The 20,280-nt window shown below is 41.6% G+C and overlaps 1 protein-coding gene across 1 annotated transcript in view; it reads right to left on the bottom strand.

Annotated features, from left to right (window-relative positions):
* Positions 1-20,280, bottom strand: part of LOC137654738 (UPAR/Ly6 domain-containing protein crok) — a 31,513-nt gene continuing 11,233 nt past the window's right edge. The window contains exons 2-4 of the mRNA XM_068388648.1: positions 19,844-20,026; positions 5,380-5,587; positions 1-2,717 (exon numbers count right to left, since the gene is read on the bottom strand). Coding sequence (XP_068244749.1) covers positions 2,492-2,717; positions 5,380-5,587; positions 19,844-20,026 — 617 coding nt within the window. The 3' untranslated portion in view covers positions 1-2,491. The remainder of the gene's footprint in view (positions 2,718-5,379; positions 5,588-19,843; positions 20,027-20,280) is intronic.

Genomic DNA, 20,280 nt, shown 5'->3' on the forward strand with positions numbered 1-20,280 from the left:
AAGTAAAAAAAAATCAATGGAAACAATTTTGTAGGAAGGAAAAACCCAAGGAAAAAAATCTAATAAATGATTATAGTGTAATATACAAATATGTAAAGGTGACTGAGCTCTTATGGTTTGTAATATCTTATACGAGGTTTGCTGAAATTAACAGTAAAGACAGAACAATTAAGAACAGATTTTGCAAAAGACATGAAACTTTGGCAGAAGGATAAACTTGATTTTATACTGTACTGCCAAATGTTAATATAATGACTTACAGAGACAATTTGCATTTATAGAATTTGGACTGGGAGGCCAAGTCAATGCTGAGGTGTGATTTGTGGAAAACCCAGCAGTTACAATATAAAGTAAATGTTAAAAGTGGCTGGACAACAAGATAATAAAGGATGTAGAAATGGAAGTGAAACTGGATGCAGCTAGGGTATGCTGCAATGAAACTAACGTAATGCTTAAAGGGACGGTGTGAGGGGTACTGGCCTAGGCACTACTGTACACATCTACAGAGACTTAGGTGAAGTGAATGTCAGGAGTACTGTAAAGGGAACATGAACACCTGCATGAAAATATAATAAAGTACAGTTTACATGAAATTTAGATGATATATTACAAGGTAGACCCCAGCTTGAAAAGAAAATATAAAAAAAGACAAAATTTCAAGGCAACCGCTTTGAATAAAAACCTCATGGAAAAATTTCTCTCCACAGATACAGGAAAACTAGCAAATTACAGTCTCTACTTGAAACTTCTTCATATTAATGTCAACTTCAACTGTTTTTACCCTTCCCCAAATACATTATGAGAAGGTTTTTTCCCCGTGGTTAAAAATGCTTGCATACATAAAAAGCTTAAACATTCAATAAGTATTTTCTGCGGTCATCTTCAGTTCCGGCCACAAAATGATAGAATTTGCGCATTTGTTTTCTTTTACTTAACAGGGCAAGTCTTCCTTGCTGTACTCTAATTTCCACTCTCAAGCCTAACAATCGTTTTATTTATCATAACAATTAAACAAATCAATCATCACTTCACAAAACACATCCTGTCTTATTCATTCTGTTATTTACCAATAGAAAATAAAACTGTAAGCTCAATACCAAAGGGAAATAAGAGACTTTAACATCATACATTAAGACCATAGCACCTATAAATTTCACTATTAGTCTAACCATGGCATCAAGACAGAATTCATAACTCATAAGACTGACTATAATTACAAATCAAAATCATATTTTCAACACTTGACAAATTGCCTCATAAAATGGATCGGGGCAGACATATTACTCATTACATGTCAAAAAAATGACTAGATTGCAATTCCAATTCAAAATGACTTCAGTTCCCTCTGCTTTGCAAGCATCATTATTAATAATAACTAATGTAGTTTACTTACACAACTAAGTCAAAACATTTAACTGCCATAAGACTGACCCGAAGGTAAAAATTAAGCTTGATGAATTTGGCCTTTAAGACCTGAAGGTAAAAATTAAGCTTTATGAATTTAGCTAATAAGACCTGAAGGTGAAAAATTAGGCTTTATGAATTTGGTTAATAAGGCCCATTGCTGGGGTTTGGAGACCCTTCATGGCCCGTGTGCAATGGGGAAAAACCACAAAAATCACACAATGAAGTAAGTTAAAGATGTTAAACACCTAAATACAATGAAACTGGAACATACATATAGAAATCTAAAAAGTTAGCACAGCTAGGGGCTGAGGAGATGCAACAAAGACTATTAAGTAATCCGTACTATGACAGTGACAGACTGGCCTAAAAAGTAACAGGTTCTCTATTCAATAAAATCTAACTTTCATCATAGTCAATGAATTTTCACACTGCAGCTTCTAAATTCAAAGAACAACGGATGTAAGCAATACCATCTTCTACGTTATCTAATACTTAAGTATCTGAGATTAATAACCAAAAAACTGTGCCATTAGTTGAAATTTAGCCTCGTTAACATGCCGAAATTTATTATACCTGATAGAACTATTTTAAGATTCCCCAAGATCCTTTTTTCACATGTATCTTTGACAATTTATTAATCATAACATCAACCAGTAGTCTTGCAAATAACTATGTGACTACATTAAGCATTACCATTTATGATTTAAATTAATAAAAATTTGGGTCATATGGCAAGGAACTGGGGCCCAGAGATGCCATTTAACACCAAAATGCAACCAGGGGGAAAACCTGGCCAAAAAGTGGGAGAAGCTAGGGTGAGGGCCAGCTAAAAAATCCTTTTAGTAATACCTTCAGTGTACAGTGTGAGGAGTGCTGATGACATTAACCTTTAACAGATATTATTTATAATGCTGACTTAACCTGCACTGTTCAATGTGCCTTGGCTCCTAGCACATATTCCACCTACCTTCACATCAACTTCCACCTTTTCTGAGCCCGTGCTTCCAAACAGTTCAGTCCAGGCACCTTTCTTCTCAATCATGTACAGTATCTTACACATACTATAAAGTATATACAATATATATCATACTTTACAGAACCATGGAAAAAATAGTTTACCATTATTTCTCTTCCAATTCTGCATTATAACATGCAGCAATTCACTTAGGCTTTCTCTATCTTCCATTCTCTTAAGATGGCCCTTTCTTAAAGTTTTTCTTACTGAATATAAATGGAGTCTGAATACATAAACTCTTTGCTGGACCTTTACATCTGTCACAAGCATGGGTAACATGTCACCCCTAGAGAATCTGAAAATTATTTTCAAGGTTAAAACAGACACAAACAATGTTTTATATATTATAATTTGTAAAAATACATGCTCTGTAAAAATACTCTACTCCAAGGACGGAAAATGGACGGATTAGTTACAATTAATCACAATACACAATTAAATTTCCTAGTGCCAATACTGTCTATTCAAGAAATAATACTTGATGGTATTCAAAATAATTCATCAAACCATAAAATGTTTATCAAGAGCATGAACATTATTTTCACAATACATGGAATGTATAATGTAGTTCCTAAAGAGATTCAGTGTTTTATATGGTAGTGTATTTACATTGTCAGAACAATTTTTTTTTTTGTGATAGGAAGTGTCTAATCCTTCATACTCTTCTATCTTTCCTATTACTGTGTATAATGATATCTTAACTTGTGCTTTAATGTTGCTTATTATCATCATTAAGTAATGGAAGACCAAGTAAATATTTGTTACCCGATACAGAATATTTACATGACACTTCACAAAGGAAGTAAACACAAACTAGGCAAGTCAGTATTAAAATGCATTTCTAGAGTAATGTTTAAGAATTATAGGTTAAACCTAAGTGTACAAAATTTTAGGGGCATATCAGTAAAATACTTCATACTTTATGTCGTACACAAAAGGCTCATTACAGGTAATCAAATTTCTACTGATATAAGTGAGGATGAAAATCTTTTTAATGTGGGGTGAGAACTGAAGTAATGAAGAGCTGTATTTGGGCATCAACAAAAGGTGAGAATAAAAGAAGTGAATGACAAAAGAAAGCCAGAAATACTGAGATAGATCAAAAGGATAATGAATTCAATGGATTACAGTATTTCTTAAATTAAGACAAGGTGTATTTTTGTCCTTTGCCCTTGTAAATTGCAGTAAAACATTCGTTAAAAAAAATCTGTAAAATTTCATACTAATATATAAAATACCAGCATATATGTATAATTCAGTAAAAACCAATACAGTAATTCACAAATTGATACTGAATTACCCAAACTCTCCACCATTTTGTCAAAAAGAAAATATGTATCCACATAAAAAGTTCCCATGCTCAAATATAAGATGTACTATAACTTAAGAACGAGCTACCTAAAATGTAATCTCAATCTATAAATACTGCATGTGTTCCAATATTAAAGGGCATCATACTTTAGCAGTTGTGGCACAATAATCAGAGCCCTAATTCCTAATTGACCTTAAAAATTCATACAATATGAATATTCGCAAGCAACCTCTTTGCTCTAACATTTTGCAACTGTAATTCAGTACTCAGTACACCATATCATACTCACTTATGATAGAATATTTAATACAGGACAGAAATAAAACCTTGAATCAGATGAGCTTATTAAATTATTTTTCCCCCCAAAAAAATTTTAACTTTATAATTTCTGTATTTACTGATGCAATAACTTTGGTCTCATCATTAAAGTTTGCTGTTCAAAGATCTGGTAACGACAAAGACGGGCGTATTGGAATGTTTAGCGAAGACCAGCCACTTTTGTGACATGATGAGAATTGACTGAACTAAGCTTCTACAGAGAACCATTCAAACACTTCAAAACTAGATTTACTAGAATTATACATGCACCAAGCTAAAAAAAATTATAAAACTTTTTTTTCTTTAGGATTACCTGGGCAGGAACATTTTATGTAAATTTGCAACCCATACTACTCGTCATTACCAATAATTATGGATAAGTAAAACTGGAAAGGGGGGCACTAAATTATATTGGTCAACCATAAATAAACTGGAATATTCATAGAGTACTACCATTTAAAAAGAGGGTATTGAATATTTTATCATGACAACAAAAGCAATAATTCATGATTGTGCTAAAGCTTAAATACTGTTCGCTAATATTTGTACACATGCAGTAACTAATGAGATGCTGTACTGAAGAAAATACACAACAGGTATTTACACAATCACAAAACATTTGGATTTATAAAGTATAAAATCTCTACTTTTAAATGGAATGGACAAGCTATCCCTTATCTCTAAGCAATATATTTGACCTAACCTAAACACATCAAAACCATCTACCTGATCAAAATAATGATTTACATTATACAACTGTACATTCTAACTCAACACTACAGTAAAGTAATAAAACTACCACTGTATACTGTATAAAGTACAGTACTGTATATAGATTCTTTGGATAAGGGCACTGTAATGTTCTTGAAATTTTAATTCACTATCTCAAAAAAATAAAAGGATTTTCTTTTTCAAAAAATCAAATACTGTACTCATCATTACAATAATACCTCAGACTTATGATCAAAAGCAAATATAATTTGGACGGCTTTCAGTAATTTAATCTCAATTCACATACTATATTAACCTAAAAAAAGATTTCATATGTCTAGGTGAATATGCCATAAATTGATTTTATGGCATCCATGTTTCTACTCCTAAGGATAGGCCCTACATGTTACAATCAGAATAAAAAAAATCTTTTGATGCAAAGACATTAATATAGTCTAATTGAAATTCACAAAACTTTCTTGTAAAAAAATTGGATATTACCCTCTTAGCTGAAAGTGCTGTACTTTTAATTGACTACATTACAAATTACCACTGTTAGTAAAGTAACTAAGTACTGGTGCCACAACAGATTACTTTAAATCATGTCGTACTTTACCTTCGCAAAGCATATAACATGCTAAGGCCACATAACATTGCCACATAGCTTACTACAACACCAGAAGCTCCATTGCAACCATCAGAAGTACAATAACATTCTTCCCAATATACACCATTTGGATCTACTCCCCAGTTGCACACATTTGTTACACCAGTCTCTGTGACTGAAGCACAACGACGGATAACTGTTCGCCATCTCTGGTCCCCTGTAGAGGAAATGGAAACAAGTTAATTACAAAGAACATATGGTACTGACTACACCATTTGTAATAACCAAATTATTGAAAGAGTAATGCCATACTCCAAATTATATTCAGTGGTCTCTGCTTTCTTGTATGATCGGTAACAATATATTCCTTGTGTAGGTGCCCTAGATTTATTGTACATTATTGGTTTTAAAAGATAAGATCATAAGAAAGAAAATAGTCAGACAAGAACAGGGATCTAGTCAGCAAAAGTATAATAACTCAAACTCTGCCCTGAGTGCATAGGTTATAAGACTACAGATCACAGGAAACAAAAACACAGACAGGAAGATGAAACTGGAAGATCATAGACTCTGATGGACACTACAATGCTAGAAATAAAGTGCTATGAGACATTTGTTATTAGAGATAGGACAAACCACTAAAGTACTAGCCTGAAATACCAATGTATGCCATAAAGGAAGCACTTTGGATACCAGCCTAGGCCTGAAAAAACATATCTCAGGTGTCCTCTGGAATGTGCAATGGCACAGAGAAGTGGCGTAGCCAGCCCTGAATATGTTAAAGCCTAGCAATAACATAAGTAATATGACTCCTTCCCCAGAGAAGTAGAAGAGCAAAGATGTGAACATAAAGATGTACAGGACCTAGCTACGAGATGCAAAGGTGCGAAGCTCTATAATCAAGATCTAAGTCTTTGGTATAAAGAGCTATGCACTTAAAGCAAGACAACAGGCTTTGTGCAAAGACAGACCGTCGGTGAATCATAAAAGACAAGAAACATCTGTAATATTCTACTTGAGCAAAGATAGACTGTCTGAAGATCTAAAAAGACAAGAAACATCTACAGCATAATGATTTGTTTCAGCAGATAGACCATCGGTGGATCTCAAAAGGAAAGAAACAACTATAATGTTCTGTTGTCTTATAGCACTACAAAGAAGTGCATACTAAAAAAGGTATTTTACTGACTACTGCCTCATCTTTCTATTCATGTAGAAATGGGAAAGGAGAATAGAGGGACTTAGAAACAAAGAGGTAAGAAAGTAAGGGATGCCCAGGCTTCTTCCAGGATCAACTAAAAGTAACACCTTCAAGAGGGAAAGATAAAAACTGCATTAGCAAAGTCAAGGACTTACAGTTAGAGAATATATCTAGTCAGAATAGGATCAAAGTGAATTACAGGGGAACAAGAAGAGAAATCAATGCTGACCCTGAACTAGGAGCAAGTACACTCCTAAGAGCACAGTAAATAAGTGATATTGAGACGATAGTAAAAGACCAAATCCTCTACTTTACTCATATACTGTATATATAAAAGCAATAAAAATTTCATACTTTTGAAGAACCTTTGTAAAATCTTCCTTATAAGAATAAGCTCCAAGAATAATCTTGAAATACTTTCGTAATGAACATATTTTTTGTGTAATTCAGGAAAAAACAAATCAGACATGTTTCTAAAAACTAAACTTGTTATTAAGAATCACATTTACAATTTTGGATGAACTGCATGTATTTAAAGAAGCATTGTCAATGAAAAGATCTGGCAGGGAAGAATCTCATGCCCATGACCTACATACAGTAAACTCTGTTGATATAATAATACACTTATTGCACTTCAAACAAACAAGAGGATAGGGTTGCATACAAAACCTTAATTTCCATAACAATTAATGTAACAACAAAATACATACATCTACTGTGTATGAGATTACACATATATGAAAAAGCTTCTAACATTTATATGCATATAAGCCTTGCTCTCACTTGATAATGCTCTGATTGTTTAGTGTAAAATAAAAATGGGTAATAGAAATCCCAAAGAATAAAAGTCTCATCTGACCTTTCCTTCAAAAATCTTCTTTATAATATAAATGAATAGAAAAATAATGTACTACCTTCATAAGATAGTAATTACTGTATATAAAAGGACTAAAATAAAAATAAAATTTCCTCTGTAACTTGGGGAAGTGGCAACTATACCCACTAAAATGGGCTGAGCTTACAACACAAGATTGTCACTGATATTCAGCTATGGGTCCAGACTCGGCAATAGAAGTATTCATATTCATAGCCTTTATTAGAACCGATAAACCCAATTAACTTCAAATAAGTTGTAATTAAGTAACAAATAACATATTCTAAAATCAATTTGTATTTTTCCTAGCAATGAAAACCTGAGTCCTTTAATATAAGAATATATCTTCAGTGGTACACAAACAGCCATTGAATGGTTAACTTCATTGTCAGCAGTGTCAATCTAAAAGCATCAAAAGAAATGTTTAGTAAGATACCAACCAATCCTTCCCTCTTGCCAGGAGGATGGAGGAGTAGCTTTCTAGCAGACGTAGCCTGTAGGAAAGGTGCTCCATCGTATAACTCACTAGCAGTAGACGTTCGACCACCATGGAACAGTTGCTAATGCATACCCTCGAGAGGAAAAAGATAGGAGTTGGGAGTGCCTCACAACTGCTGAGCACCCACTTCAGGACCCAAGGAAAAGGGTTCCAATTCTGTGGGTAATATCCATGAGGTACAGTGGCAAAGCTGATCCAACACCTTCAGAACCACCTTCAACTCCAAGTATGCTGACAGGTAAACTGGAATGCTACTGACAGGGATAGGCTTGTGAGTTCTTAGTTGAGATTGCAGAGGTACACACTAACCAAAGTGGCAAATGCAAGCAAACAGGCTCACTAAGTCTAAGGAACAGTGTTTGGACACTTCTTGTTCCTGCTGGGGCTAATGAGAAGGCTGCGACACTCTTAAGAGGTGTCGAGCCCTCCCTAAGTAACTTTGTAGTGCCCTAATGAGACACAAAGCAATTTCATGTCAATCTGCACAGAGAGATAGGATCAAGAAGGTCCCAAACAGGTGTTTGAGACCAACTGGTACTGGGTGTTCGTTACACAGTATATGAAACAACAAAGGCAACAGAGACCCCCTTCCCAAAAGTTTGATATCATAAAGAGCTTGAAACTCTCCTATTCTCTTGCCAAGGCAGAAAAAAAAGAGTCTTGAGGGAAAGATCCCTATGATGCCCTCACATTGTTAGCAGTAGGTGTGTGCTCCAGTGCCTGAGGACGAGGAAAATCACACCCATGGAAGTAAGTTCTAAGATAGACAAGAATACTCGAAACTCCCTTCGAACATAGACTGACTCCAAGAGGAGGAGGGATCTACACGTTATCAAGGAACCTCTTCTCCAATTCTCTAAATGAAGCAGAGAGAGACAGTCCTGAAGGAAAACCCTGTGATGCTTTCCTCAGGTTAGCAGGTGGCACGTATGGCCCTACTCTGAGGATAAGGACCATTTCACCCCCGGTAATTAAAATTGCTTGTTCCCCCTGAGGAGGAAGGATCAATACTCTAATGAAGCACTTCGTAGGCAGCAGCAGATAAGGAAGTCCATGATCTGCTGAAAAATACTCTAGCTGGAAAGACATGTTCTAAACGAGAGCTAACAGAACACGACAGCACTCGACTTGGGGCCCTCCCAAAAGAATTCCATAGAATGGACAAGGAGAGTGGATGATCAAGTTCCTCTTTACCTGGAAAGTGCAAATACTCAATCCCTGGAGAAACCATTACCTGCAAACAGTATGTCAGAAGTATCTACCACAATGGGCTCATGGTCTGGCTGACCAAAACCTGGAGAAGCAATAGCCTAGTGAGCTCTGTCACTCCCTCGCGGAGATGTAGTGTGGCTTCAATTACAGTGTACACCCTATCCTTACCTGGCCTATAGAATTAGTGTTAGGTCACAGCCAAGACTACTCACCTGAAGACCATCATATTGTGCTCACAACCATTTGACCAACCTCAACAGTACAGGTCAAAGGATGAGAGCTAATACTTCTTTAGAAGAGGGAGACCAGTTTCCTAGGGACCAAGACTTTTCTTGTATGTCACGACAGGAACAATGAAGGTAGGAGCAATGCTCACCCTCACCTAGCCTACGGATCCACCTGAAAATACGAAGCCTAAGAAATGGTCTGCATCACTCCTTTAAGAAGGACAAGAGTGTACCCTAGAATTCCAAAGGAACTTTGGGAGATGCTTCCTGTGTAACTATTACTGCTGCTTCTTCCTTCTGATGAACATCTGAAAGAGAAGATAGTAGGGGAAATGAGGTGCCAGAGGAGGAAAAGAGAGCAAACTCACTCTTCCCTTGCTAACAGTTCTTTCTGGCTATAATAAGAGGTTCAGCAGTTCCTACTGATCAGGAACAGGGGTGCTACTTCTGAGTTTGCTGACACGAGTAACAGGAAAAATTTCTAGTCGAACAGCATACCTGTGCTTGGGTATGAGATCGAACTCCCCTCAGATCATAATAGGAGTGAAGGGTAATCTCAATCTCATCCTGGAAAGACTTCTAAGAGGTCATTCTAAGAGGCACTTAGGTGGACACGTGTGAACACGTAAGGATTGAACGAGTCCCTTTCGAAATAACATAAAGTTTTCCTCTCTGGAGGCTGTGTATGGGGCAAAAGACCCAACTGAACATGGCATGACAATTACCAGTTCAGCAAAGACGAATAAGGACTTGTGTCCATGTGACATCCCATGAAGAGAGGATGGGAGAGGACTGGAGAAGGTTGTAAAAAAGTTCCAGCGCAAATATAAGATTTTTTTACCTGCATCGCATATCCAGAGATGGCACCTGGAAGGAAGGTATGACATGGATTTGGATAGAGAGGGAAGGCATGTGCTTGGCAAGGTACATATCCCCCTACTGACAGAAGAGAACATAGGTTCCCCCCATCTTCTTCCGCCTAACACCCCTCCTGGACTAAGCTAGGAAGATGGGCAAGAATAGTTGGAGCAGGGTCCAACCCCCTCAGGAGGAAAAATCTGGTAGTGGTCATTGCTGAGATTTGGAGAAGGCCACAACCTTCCTCAAATCCAAGCCAACTGGCATGACTGCAGTCTCCCTCAAAAGACCAGAACCCCTGAGGAATACAGCATGGTGGATAAAGGAGTACTAATATACAGCACCCCCTTCCACCAATACCTCAACATCACCCTCCTGAGAGGTAGAGGACGAGACCAGCACCTATTCAATCCGTAGAGCAAATACAGTATGTCTATGCCCAAAAGATGCTATCATTCCTAATCATCCATTGGTCAATGGTACCTCAAGGCTATAGAATATGTGCTCGTCAACACATTATAGGTTTGTTTCAGCTCCCTATAATACAAACTCTCATATCCAAATTGGATAAATGTATAATTGGGAGGTAGATCCTGAATCAGGAAGTGATTGAGCTTGTTCCATTTCTGGGAACCAGTCACTGGTGCCATAAAGCAAGACCGGTACAGTGTAACCTCACTCTGGTGAATGAATGTGATTAGCCTGGCTTGGGTTTTGGAAGCCCAGCACGGACAAGTTACTGGACCGAATACTTCGGTAGAGAGTAAGCTATGGTTTTGAGCTTATGAGCATTGGGCCACAGCCCCTAAGCCATTGACCCATGGCCACCAGAAAATCACAAGAGGACAACATTCTTGAGGTGTCATCTTCTCAATTCAGGATACCAAACTATCCCTAAAAGAGAAGTTAGTGGCACTCCATATCCAGGTAAAAGAAGTGAGGAAGGGTCCCCAAACTCCTCCGACACCCGGTCAACGGAAAGGGGCTTTGCATCCCCAGCCAGCCTAGCTACTGAGGCTGTCAAGCCAGCCACCAGGGCTGCAGCACAGGATTGTGGATATCCAGCCAACCTGGCTACCAGGATAGACAGGCCAGTCACCCAGGCCTCAGCACGGGGCTGACAAATATGGCCATTTATATACTGCCAACCCAGCTACTGGAATAGGCAAGATAGCCACACTGGCCGCACCACAGAGCAGTATATAAGGTCGTGCATCCCGGGGACAAGCTGGTAGCCATCCATCTCCCCGAAAGAGAGGTGGTAACAAAGTTTTATGAGACTTCTTATAATTGGCCTCCTGGACTACTTTTTTTTATAAGAATTGTCAGAATCAGAATGGGAAGAGGAGAAGGAGTATAGCATCATATGATAGCATAGACTTAACCAATTGGCTATGAGTTGGTGTTCTATCCAGAAGAACCGATCACCTCATACCAGTGCAAATAGGGGAACGTACTGCACCGATCTCATCTTGCTGACCAACCCCAACAGCACCAGCCAGTGAGAAAATTCCGTAACGACTTGAAGGTGAACAGCAATAGTAACTACCCCATGCTCATGTCCGCTAACCAACCTCACAAGTGCTGGGCGGCGTGTGAGCTCTGTAGCTTTGGATTCTTAATGGCACAAGGTGTAGCGTAAATAATAGCCATATTGTGAACAATACTCCTTTGGCTTACCATACAGTGCTGAAGATCGGTCCTAACGTTCAGCTACAAATGATGAAAAAGCGATTCACACCAGGCTCATGCTCATAGTCACCAACAGACCCCAAAGATACAGTCCTATGTGTGAGCTCCATATTGACACAAAGTAGTAAAGTGTATGATAAACCTATTGTCCTAACATACGGAGCTGGAGGTAGGTCAGGGTAGGATTATAACACAATGCTCACAATCGCTAACTGACCCTGAAGGCAGCAGCCGGCGGGCGAGTTCTGTACAACACATAAAGAGCATTAGCGTAAGGAACAATCCTTCATACTGTCAGAGGAACAAGAAAGGTGGGCGTATTATTATTATTATTATTATTATAATTACCATTATTATTATTATTATTATTATTATCATTATTAGCATGAAAAAGGAACAGACTTAATGTGTTTCCCAAAAGCAAAGTTGCAATAAAGAATCACACCATAAATTTAAAATGAGTTGGATATATTTAAAGAAACATTATCAATGTATTGATCTGGATGTTGAGGAGCTTTTCCTAAGGTAAGCCTGAGTTTTCATCCTTCTTCTTCACCCAACCGTATGGGGGGGGGAGCTGATGAAGGTTCAATAGCTTGAGTAATGAGAAGAGAGAAGTCTACCAGATTTCTTTGACAATTAAGAAGATCCCAAAGGAAAAGAATGTCACTTTGGCTTCTTCATCTTCCTCGTCACCCACCAGTAACTACAGACATCCAAACATGACTCATAATTAGTAAAATCCTATATGCTTGTACCAGCATCTGTTTATACTTACATATTTAAATATTTTACATATAAAATCTCTAAAATTGCATAAAAAACAAAGTTCATCATAAATATAAGCTTGCTCACTTCTATAAAGCACCTATTCATTCTTTTCAATAAAATGACAAATTCGGAGATAATTTGTATTTTTCCTAACTATACAAACCTTAGCTATTTAATATGGGTTATTACTTTCGCGTAGCCGAAATGACGAGCCATTAGAATTTTAACGAGGGTTTACTACCCCCATCGCTAGTTAGCGGGGGGTAGGGAGGGGTAGCTTGCTACCCTCACCCTCACACACCTGTGTGATGAGCTCACTTTGCTTAGAGGTAGGACTTCACGGGGGACAGGGCTGGCGGGCAAGTTTGATTAAATAGCTAAGGTTTGTATAGTTAGGAAAAATACAAATTATCTCCGAATTTGTCATTTGTTCCGTAACTGAAATACAAACCACGCTATTTAATATGGGTGACTCAACCCTTAAGAAGGGTGGAAAAGTCCCAGCCATACTGGCTTTTGGCTTTGCCCGGGGACTCATTATCTGAGTGTGTCAGTACTCAACAATAAAGAGTCCCTGCACCTCGCTCGCACCTTGCTACACAAGGGCTGCGGCCTACATAAGCTGTGTGTGAAGGATTTTGTGTGACTCGTCCTAGGAAGTTGACCTGAAGCTCTTTAGATGGAAAACTTTAGGCTAGGACTTACCTAATACCACCTCGTCAGGGTATGGGGACGTGACAGTATTAACTTAATACTAGGAACACAAGGAAGCATGGTTAACCTGCAGTGGTTTGAGGTCAGCTATGCAGAGAACCCAGGATGCTGCTTTCTCCAAGGAAGGAGAGGAAGAAGAAAAGAATAAGGGCCAGACAAATCTTTTCATTCATGCAGACTAAGATCGGGTAACAATGCCCTCAACCCTCTGCTACCTGTCCATTAAGGAGCCTGAGGTTAGACCAGCTGTTGTGCAGCCAACACAGGGCCGGTAGAGAACGTATCGAGCCTCCTGTGTGTCACGTCTTGCAGGTAGTGGGCTGTGAAGGTCGTCTGACGCTTCCACGCCCCTGCTTGTAGAACCTGCATCACTGAGAAGTTCTCCTTGAAGGTCAGGGACGTAGCTACAACCCTGACATCATGCGCTCTAAGGCGACATGACGGAGGGGGGTCAGGATTCAGGGACAGATGGATCACCCTGCGAATCCATGCGGAGATGGTATTCTTGGTGACCCTCCTCTTTGTTCTCCCAGTGCTCACAAACAAAGCTTGCACTTGGGGACGAATGCAGCCGTTCTTTGAGATATAACCTCAGACTCCTTACTGGACACAGTAGGAGATGGTCTGGGTCATCTGTTACAGAACGAAGACTCGAAATCCAGAAAGAGTCGAATCGGGGATCCGGCACTCCCGGATTCTGTGTCTTAGCCACAAACTCGGAGACGAATCTGAACGTTACCTCCCTTCATCCCCTTGCATGGGCGATGTTATACGAGAGACCATGAAGTTCACTGACTCGCTTGGCCGAGACCAAAGCTAGTAGGAATACCGCCTTCCAAGTTAGGTGGCGATTTGAAGCCTGGCGAAATGGATCGTAGGGAGGCCTCCTAAGAGGCCTGAGAATTCGAACCATGTTCCTGGAGGAGGTCTCACTTCCGACTGAGGGCAGGTAAGATCGTATCTTCGTATGAGTAGGGAAAGTACCAGCGAGGAAGAAAAGTACGCTCTTTTGGGCCTGAAGGCTAGACTTAAGGCTGAGAGATAGCCTTTCATTGCCGAGACTGAAAGGCGTATTCTTCCCGCAAATGAATGAAGAACTCCGCTCTTGCTGGAATAGTGGTATCGAGTGGAGAGATACCCCTTCACGATTCCAACCACAGAAAACTCGCCACTTTGCCTGGTAGGCCCCTGCGGATGACCTGCGCAGGTGTCCAGACATCCCGTTCGCAACTTATTGCGACAATCCTCTCTTAGTGAGGAGATGCTGGATAGTCTCCAGGCGTGAAGTCGAAGCGAAGCCACGGCTTTGTGAAAGATGCTGGCATGTGGTTGTTTGAGTAGCTTGTGCCGCAGAGGGAGTTCTCCCGGAAGTTGCGTTAGGAGTTGCGGAAGGTCTGGAAACCATTCCGTGTGATGCCATAGCGTAGCTATAAAGGGTCATCAAGCGATTGGCCGATATTCTGGTCTTGTTGAGCACGCTCCTCATCAGACAGAACGGGGGAAAAGCGCACACGTCAGTGCTGTCCCACCGTTGTTGGAAGGCATCTTGCCAGAGTGCTTTGGGATTTGGGGCTGGGGGCAATACAGCGGGTGCTTGAAATTCAGCGCTGTAGCGAACCGATCCACAGTCGGGTAACCCCACAAAGACAGGACTTTGTTGGCCACTGGATGATCCAAGGACCACTCGGTACTCATTATCTGAGATGCTCTGCTCCAACAGTCGAGGAGCACATTCCCTTTGTCTGGAATGAAGCCAACCGATAGAGGCATCGAGTGGACTTCGGTCTATCTCAGTATCTCTACTGAGACATGGGATAGCTGCTTTGAAAAGGCACCTCCTTGCTTGTTGATGTAAACCACTACTGTGGTGTTGTCGCTCATCACACCATAGAGTGATCCGCTAGGTCTTTGTTGGCCCTGTTGAAGGGCCATGAAGAACAGCCTTCATCTCTAGCAGATTTATATGGAGGCACTTTTCCGATTCTGACCACAGGCCAAAGGTCCTGTGGTACAAAACGTGGTCCCTCCCTCAGAGACTTCCTACGCCTCTCAGCTGCCTGCTTCATGTCCTTAGGCTCAAACAGGTTCGTTCCCATAACGAAGAATGTCTGAGCCTGAGGATTTGGTGCTAAAGGACTCCCGGTATTTCTTTGGAGTCCTTGACTCCCTCCCAGGAGGGATGCAGGACTCCAGCAACGACGGAGGCAGGCTCTTCTCTATCTTTATTCGAGAAAACATATCGCGCGAGGTGGGGTTTCCCTCAATGGTGTGATTGGGGAACGTCTCACCTCCCGTGGCTCTCCTGAGGGCAGGAAAACTTCGTCCGAAGGTGAAGGAGAAAAGTCTGAGGGGGGAGAGTACCTGTCTCGAAGACTTACGAGAGGACAGCTACGTCCTCGGAGAAATTACCTCGTCCGAACTACTCTTTTCCTCCTCGGGGAAGTGGTTGCAGCCAAGGATTTGAGGCTCCATTCAGAGAGAACGGCTTGAAAGCCTGTGCTATCGCTCTGATTAGAGTCCCAAACCAGGCTTCCGGCCGACGGTTGCGCTGTCAGACACTCCCTTTGGAGGGGAAGTCCCCTGTAAAAAGATAAGGACAGCATGTCCCTGGACTTTTCTGGAACCTTCCCCCCTCTGGCGACCTTACAGCACGTTGTCCGGCAGCCTTGCGCGAGGGAGGGTATTGGCGCTTGCGCTAGGGAGAGCGCCGGCGCTCGCGCAATGGGAAATACCTGGGGGTCGCGCGCGAAAGACTGTTGAAATGCTCGCGCGTGCGCGCACGTGGGCGAGACGTCATAGGGTGCGCAGGAATCATATTGACAAGCAGGATCAGAATGAAAAGCCCGTATGGACCAGAATGTTGGGATGCGCGCGCGTGAGCGCGTAGAAGACCATCCACGGGTTTGCGCGAGGAAGAGATCGTCGGCGCATGCGCGCGTAAAAAGATCGTAGGCGCTTGCGCGCGCAAGAAGATCGTAGGCACTCGCGCGCGTAAGAAGATCGTCGGCGCTTGAGCGCGTAAGAAGATCGTCGGCGCTTGAACGCATAAGAAGATCGTCGGCGCTTGCGCGCATTAGAAGATCGATCGCGGACGATCGTCGGCCCATACGCGCGTATGAAGATCGTCAGCGCTAGCGCTCGAAAGAAGATCGTCAGTGCTTGCGCTCGAAAGAAAATCGTCAGCGCTTGCGCTCGAAAGAAGATCGTCAGTGCTTGCGCGCCAATAAAATTGACGATCGTCGGCGCTTACGCGCGTATGAAGATCGTCAGCGCTAACGCTTGAAAGAAGACCGTCGGCCAAGAAGATCGTCGGCGCTTGCACACATAAGAAGATCATTGGCGCTAGCGCGCGCACGTGTAAACGCGTGCGCGCGCTTGTGCGCTAGGATGAGGGATCAGCTGACAGGACGATCAGGAACTGGGATGTGTCCTGAAGAGAGAGGGCATCCCCTGAAGAGGACCAGGCAGGTCTGCTTCAGAGTCCAGAGCCGACGATCCACACTGGAAGTACTGCTTGATATTCCGAGGAGTGGTCTCTATGAGAGACCTCTCCCGCAAACGGGAGAGGTGCCCTTCGTAGAAGAGACTTGGAGACACTGCAGGCTGAACCACTGGTGAGCGCCTGTGCGCTATCTCAGGAACTCCAACGATGAGCGCCAATGCGCAGGGAACGTTGGCAAGCAGTGCCTGGAACAGGGTGTCTCTGAATAGCAGTCTCAGGAACAGCAGGACCAGCAGGTGAGCGCTTGCGCGCAGGAGAACGTTGGTGCGCATGGGATACCTGGCGCTTAAGGGACTTACTCACAATGTGAGAAAACCCCCTTTGCCCCGAAGGGATCGGTGTCCGTTGGATAACGGGGGGCGTGGACACCCACAGCGCATCGGCAGCCAGGAACGGAGACGCCAGGTCAGCAGGTCTAGGAGAACGAGACCCCGAAGGATCAGAGGACTAAGGGCACGAGAGACCAAAGGCCTAAGGTAGCCTGAGTTGCGAGACCCCAAAGGGTCACCGCAAACGAGAAACCGAAGTTTCCCTGTCACTAAACACCGAAGTGTAGGAGTGACTAAAGTTACAAGAGCCCAAGGTTCTGCGTAACTAATGTTACGAGACCCGAAGGGTCAGCGTAACGGGAAACCGAAGTTTCCTTGTCAGTAACCACCGAAGTGTTAGTGACTAAAGTTACGAGAGCCCACGGGTTCTGCGTAACTAATGTTACGAGACCCCGAAGGGTCAGCGTAACGAGAAACCGAAGTCTCCCTGTCACTAAACACCGAAGTGTTAGTGACTGAACAGCAAGCTGGTCTAATCAGGAACAATCCTCCGAAGAAGAGTCTCTATGAGTGGCCTCTCTCGCGAACGAGAGAGGTGAACACTTCGTAGAAGAGACTTGAAGACACTGGTGATGTTGCCCCAAGCGCCGTAGGGTCAGCAAGCTGACCTATAAGGAGCAATCCTCCGAAGGGGAGCCCTTATGAGTGGCCTCCCTCGCGAACGAGAGATTAAAGACTGAACCTGCAGCTGCTCAGCCCTTTGAGCATAGCTACAGAGGAAACCGCTTAGCCCCAAGAGCATAGTCACAGGAAGTTCCATGGACCGACCTTGCAACCGCTCAGCCCCTTGAGCATGGCTACAAGAGCGGTAGCTCAGCACCAAGCGCAACCGCCTAAGGACCAGGAAAATTAAGGTATGAGAAGTTCTCCCAGCAGGGGGAAGATCTCACACCTAGGAAGGGAACCTCCCTCGAAAGGGAAGTTACCTACCCCTGGAGGCGAACCTCCTAATCGTTCTAAGATGAACTGAAGAGCTGACAGTTGTCACGGGAGAACTTCTAAGAGAAGGGATAACGCCCATGACGATGTCCTAGAGATACGGCAGCGACAGCAGACTCCCCAGGCATAAACAGGACAGCTCTGCTTCGTTGGCACACTTCAGTCAAACGAAGAAAAACTGCATAGTTAACTGGGAAAATAAAGTTAAATAATTATTTAACAGAAATTCCCCCGGGAGGAACTCCGCACAGTAACCCCGAGGGAATAGCAAAACATAAGAATTAAAAATAAAGTATGCGCCCTCCTCCCCCACTGACATTCACGGGAGAAGGGGGAGGGCAGAGAACTTAACAAAAAAACAGAATTATAACAATCATAATTATGTAACTGATTTTTTAATGTTCACAAATAGTAAGAGCCACTGAACCCCGAAGGGAAGTGTTCCCCAGAAGCTGAAAAGTTAAAAATACAATTAGATTTCATAAAAGTAATTGAGGCAAATAAAAACGGAAAGCAACTCATCCCACAACGGGAAAGAAGTTTCCTTAGTAGTACGTAGTAGTAGTAAAGGGTGAACGACCTCGAGTAGAGAGAGAGAACGTAGTCAAACTAAACTCCCACATTCCCTTCGCTGAGAATCCAAGTTCCCCGTAGGAAAGGAGGAACAGCGAAGATAAAAGATGAATGAATAAAGTCCAGCGATGACGATTCCCCACGGCAGACGAATTAACGGAAAGCCGAAGGAAACGACCGAAGGACCAAGGGGGAGAGGCCGCGCCCCATGAAGAAACCGCGGTGGCCTAGCACTACCGGTGTCGTTGTCGTACACTACCACACAGCACAAACACTGAAAAGAAAACTTACTACATTTCTATACACAAAAATATATACATATACATAAAGAATGTTTACTGTACTGTATATATATATATATATTACCCGTATAAGAAAAAATAAGTAAAAAGACAAAAAGCATTAATGGCTGTCAAAAAGCGAGGGTGAGAGCGGACACGTCCGCTCACCGCCCGAGCCAAAGTAAAAGGGAGCTCATCGTACAGGTGTGTGAGGGGGGGGGGAAAGAGGGTTAGCAAGCTACCCCTCCCTACCCCCCCCCCAACTAGCGATGGGGGTAGTAAACCCTCGTTAAATTTCTAATGGCTCGTCATTTCGGCTACGCGAAAGTAATAACCCATATTAAATAGCGTGGTTTGTATTTCAATTACGGAACAAACTTGCTTTTCACATATTATCACTAATAGTTACGATAATGTAACTTTACAAGAACTGTAACTAAATCAGTTGAGAATATCCTCATCCTTCACATGACTACAAGTATTTATCATAAATAAAAGTAGATAGTGACCTAAAACAGTAAATGTTTTAAAAGAAATATAAATGGTCATTCTTCACTGGCTAAGCTGATTTAAGTCATGAACTAAAAAACTAATATCCGACACAGAAAAGATTACCATAATCACATTGAAATTGGTCACTCTTCTTAATCTTCTGTATATCCATTAATTTACTTTTGAGACAGACGAATAACATTTACATTATAAAAGACTCTAAATTTTGTACAAACTGAACTTGTATTTGCATTTGAAAAAATAAGAAAAAGGCTTTCACTCAATACATGAATGACAATGGCCACTTACAGATGAACATTCGAGGAGACTGTTTTGTAACTTTGACACAAAATGTGCCTGGTGTGACAGACTCATCCTGAAAGCAATCTACAGGGATATGCGTCCTTTCATCAAATCTTTTGTAAGCTCCACACAAATCTTCGCCTTCAGGATCCTCATCGCTGGAACACTGATAACACTTGATGGCATAATCTGAAAGAAAAGTTCCATGTTAAAGTGCATTGGTAAATGATAGGTAAAGAACATTAAACTAAAAACATTAGTAAAATCCTCAAAAACTAGAACCATTTGTCCAATAAGAAATATGACAAATTCGGATGTAATCTGTATTTTTCCAAACCTGAGCTCTTTACTATGTATAAATGTTGGTGCAAGCTGGCAAACAGCTATAAAACTTTTAACAAGGTGTCAACATCAATACCAGTTGTTACCAGTGGTAATGGGGG

The sequence above is a fragment of the Palaemon carinicauda genome, chromosome 15, assembly GCF_036898095.1.
Source record: "Palaemon carinicauda isolate YSFRI2023 chromosome 15, ASM3689809v2, whole genome shotgun sequence".
In the NCBI taxonomy this organism is placed as follows: domain Eukaryota; kingdom Metazoa; phylum Arthropoda; class Malacostraca; order Decapoda; family Palaemonidae; genus Palaemon; species Palaemon carinicauda.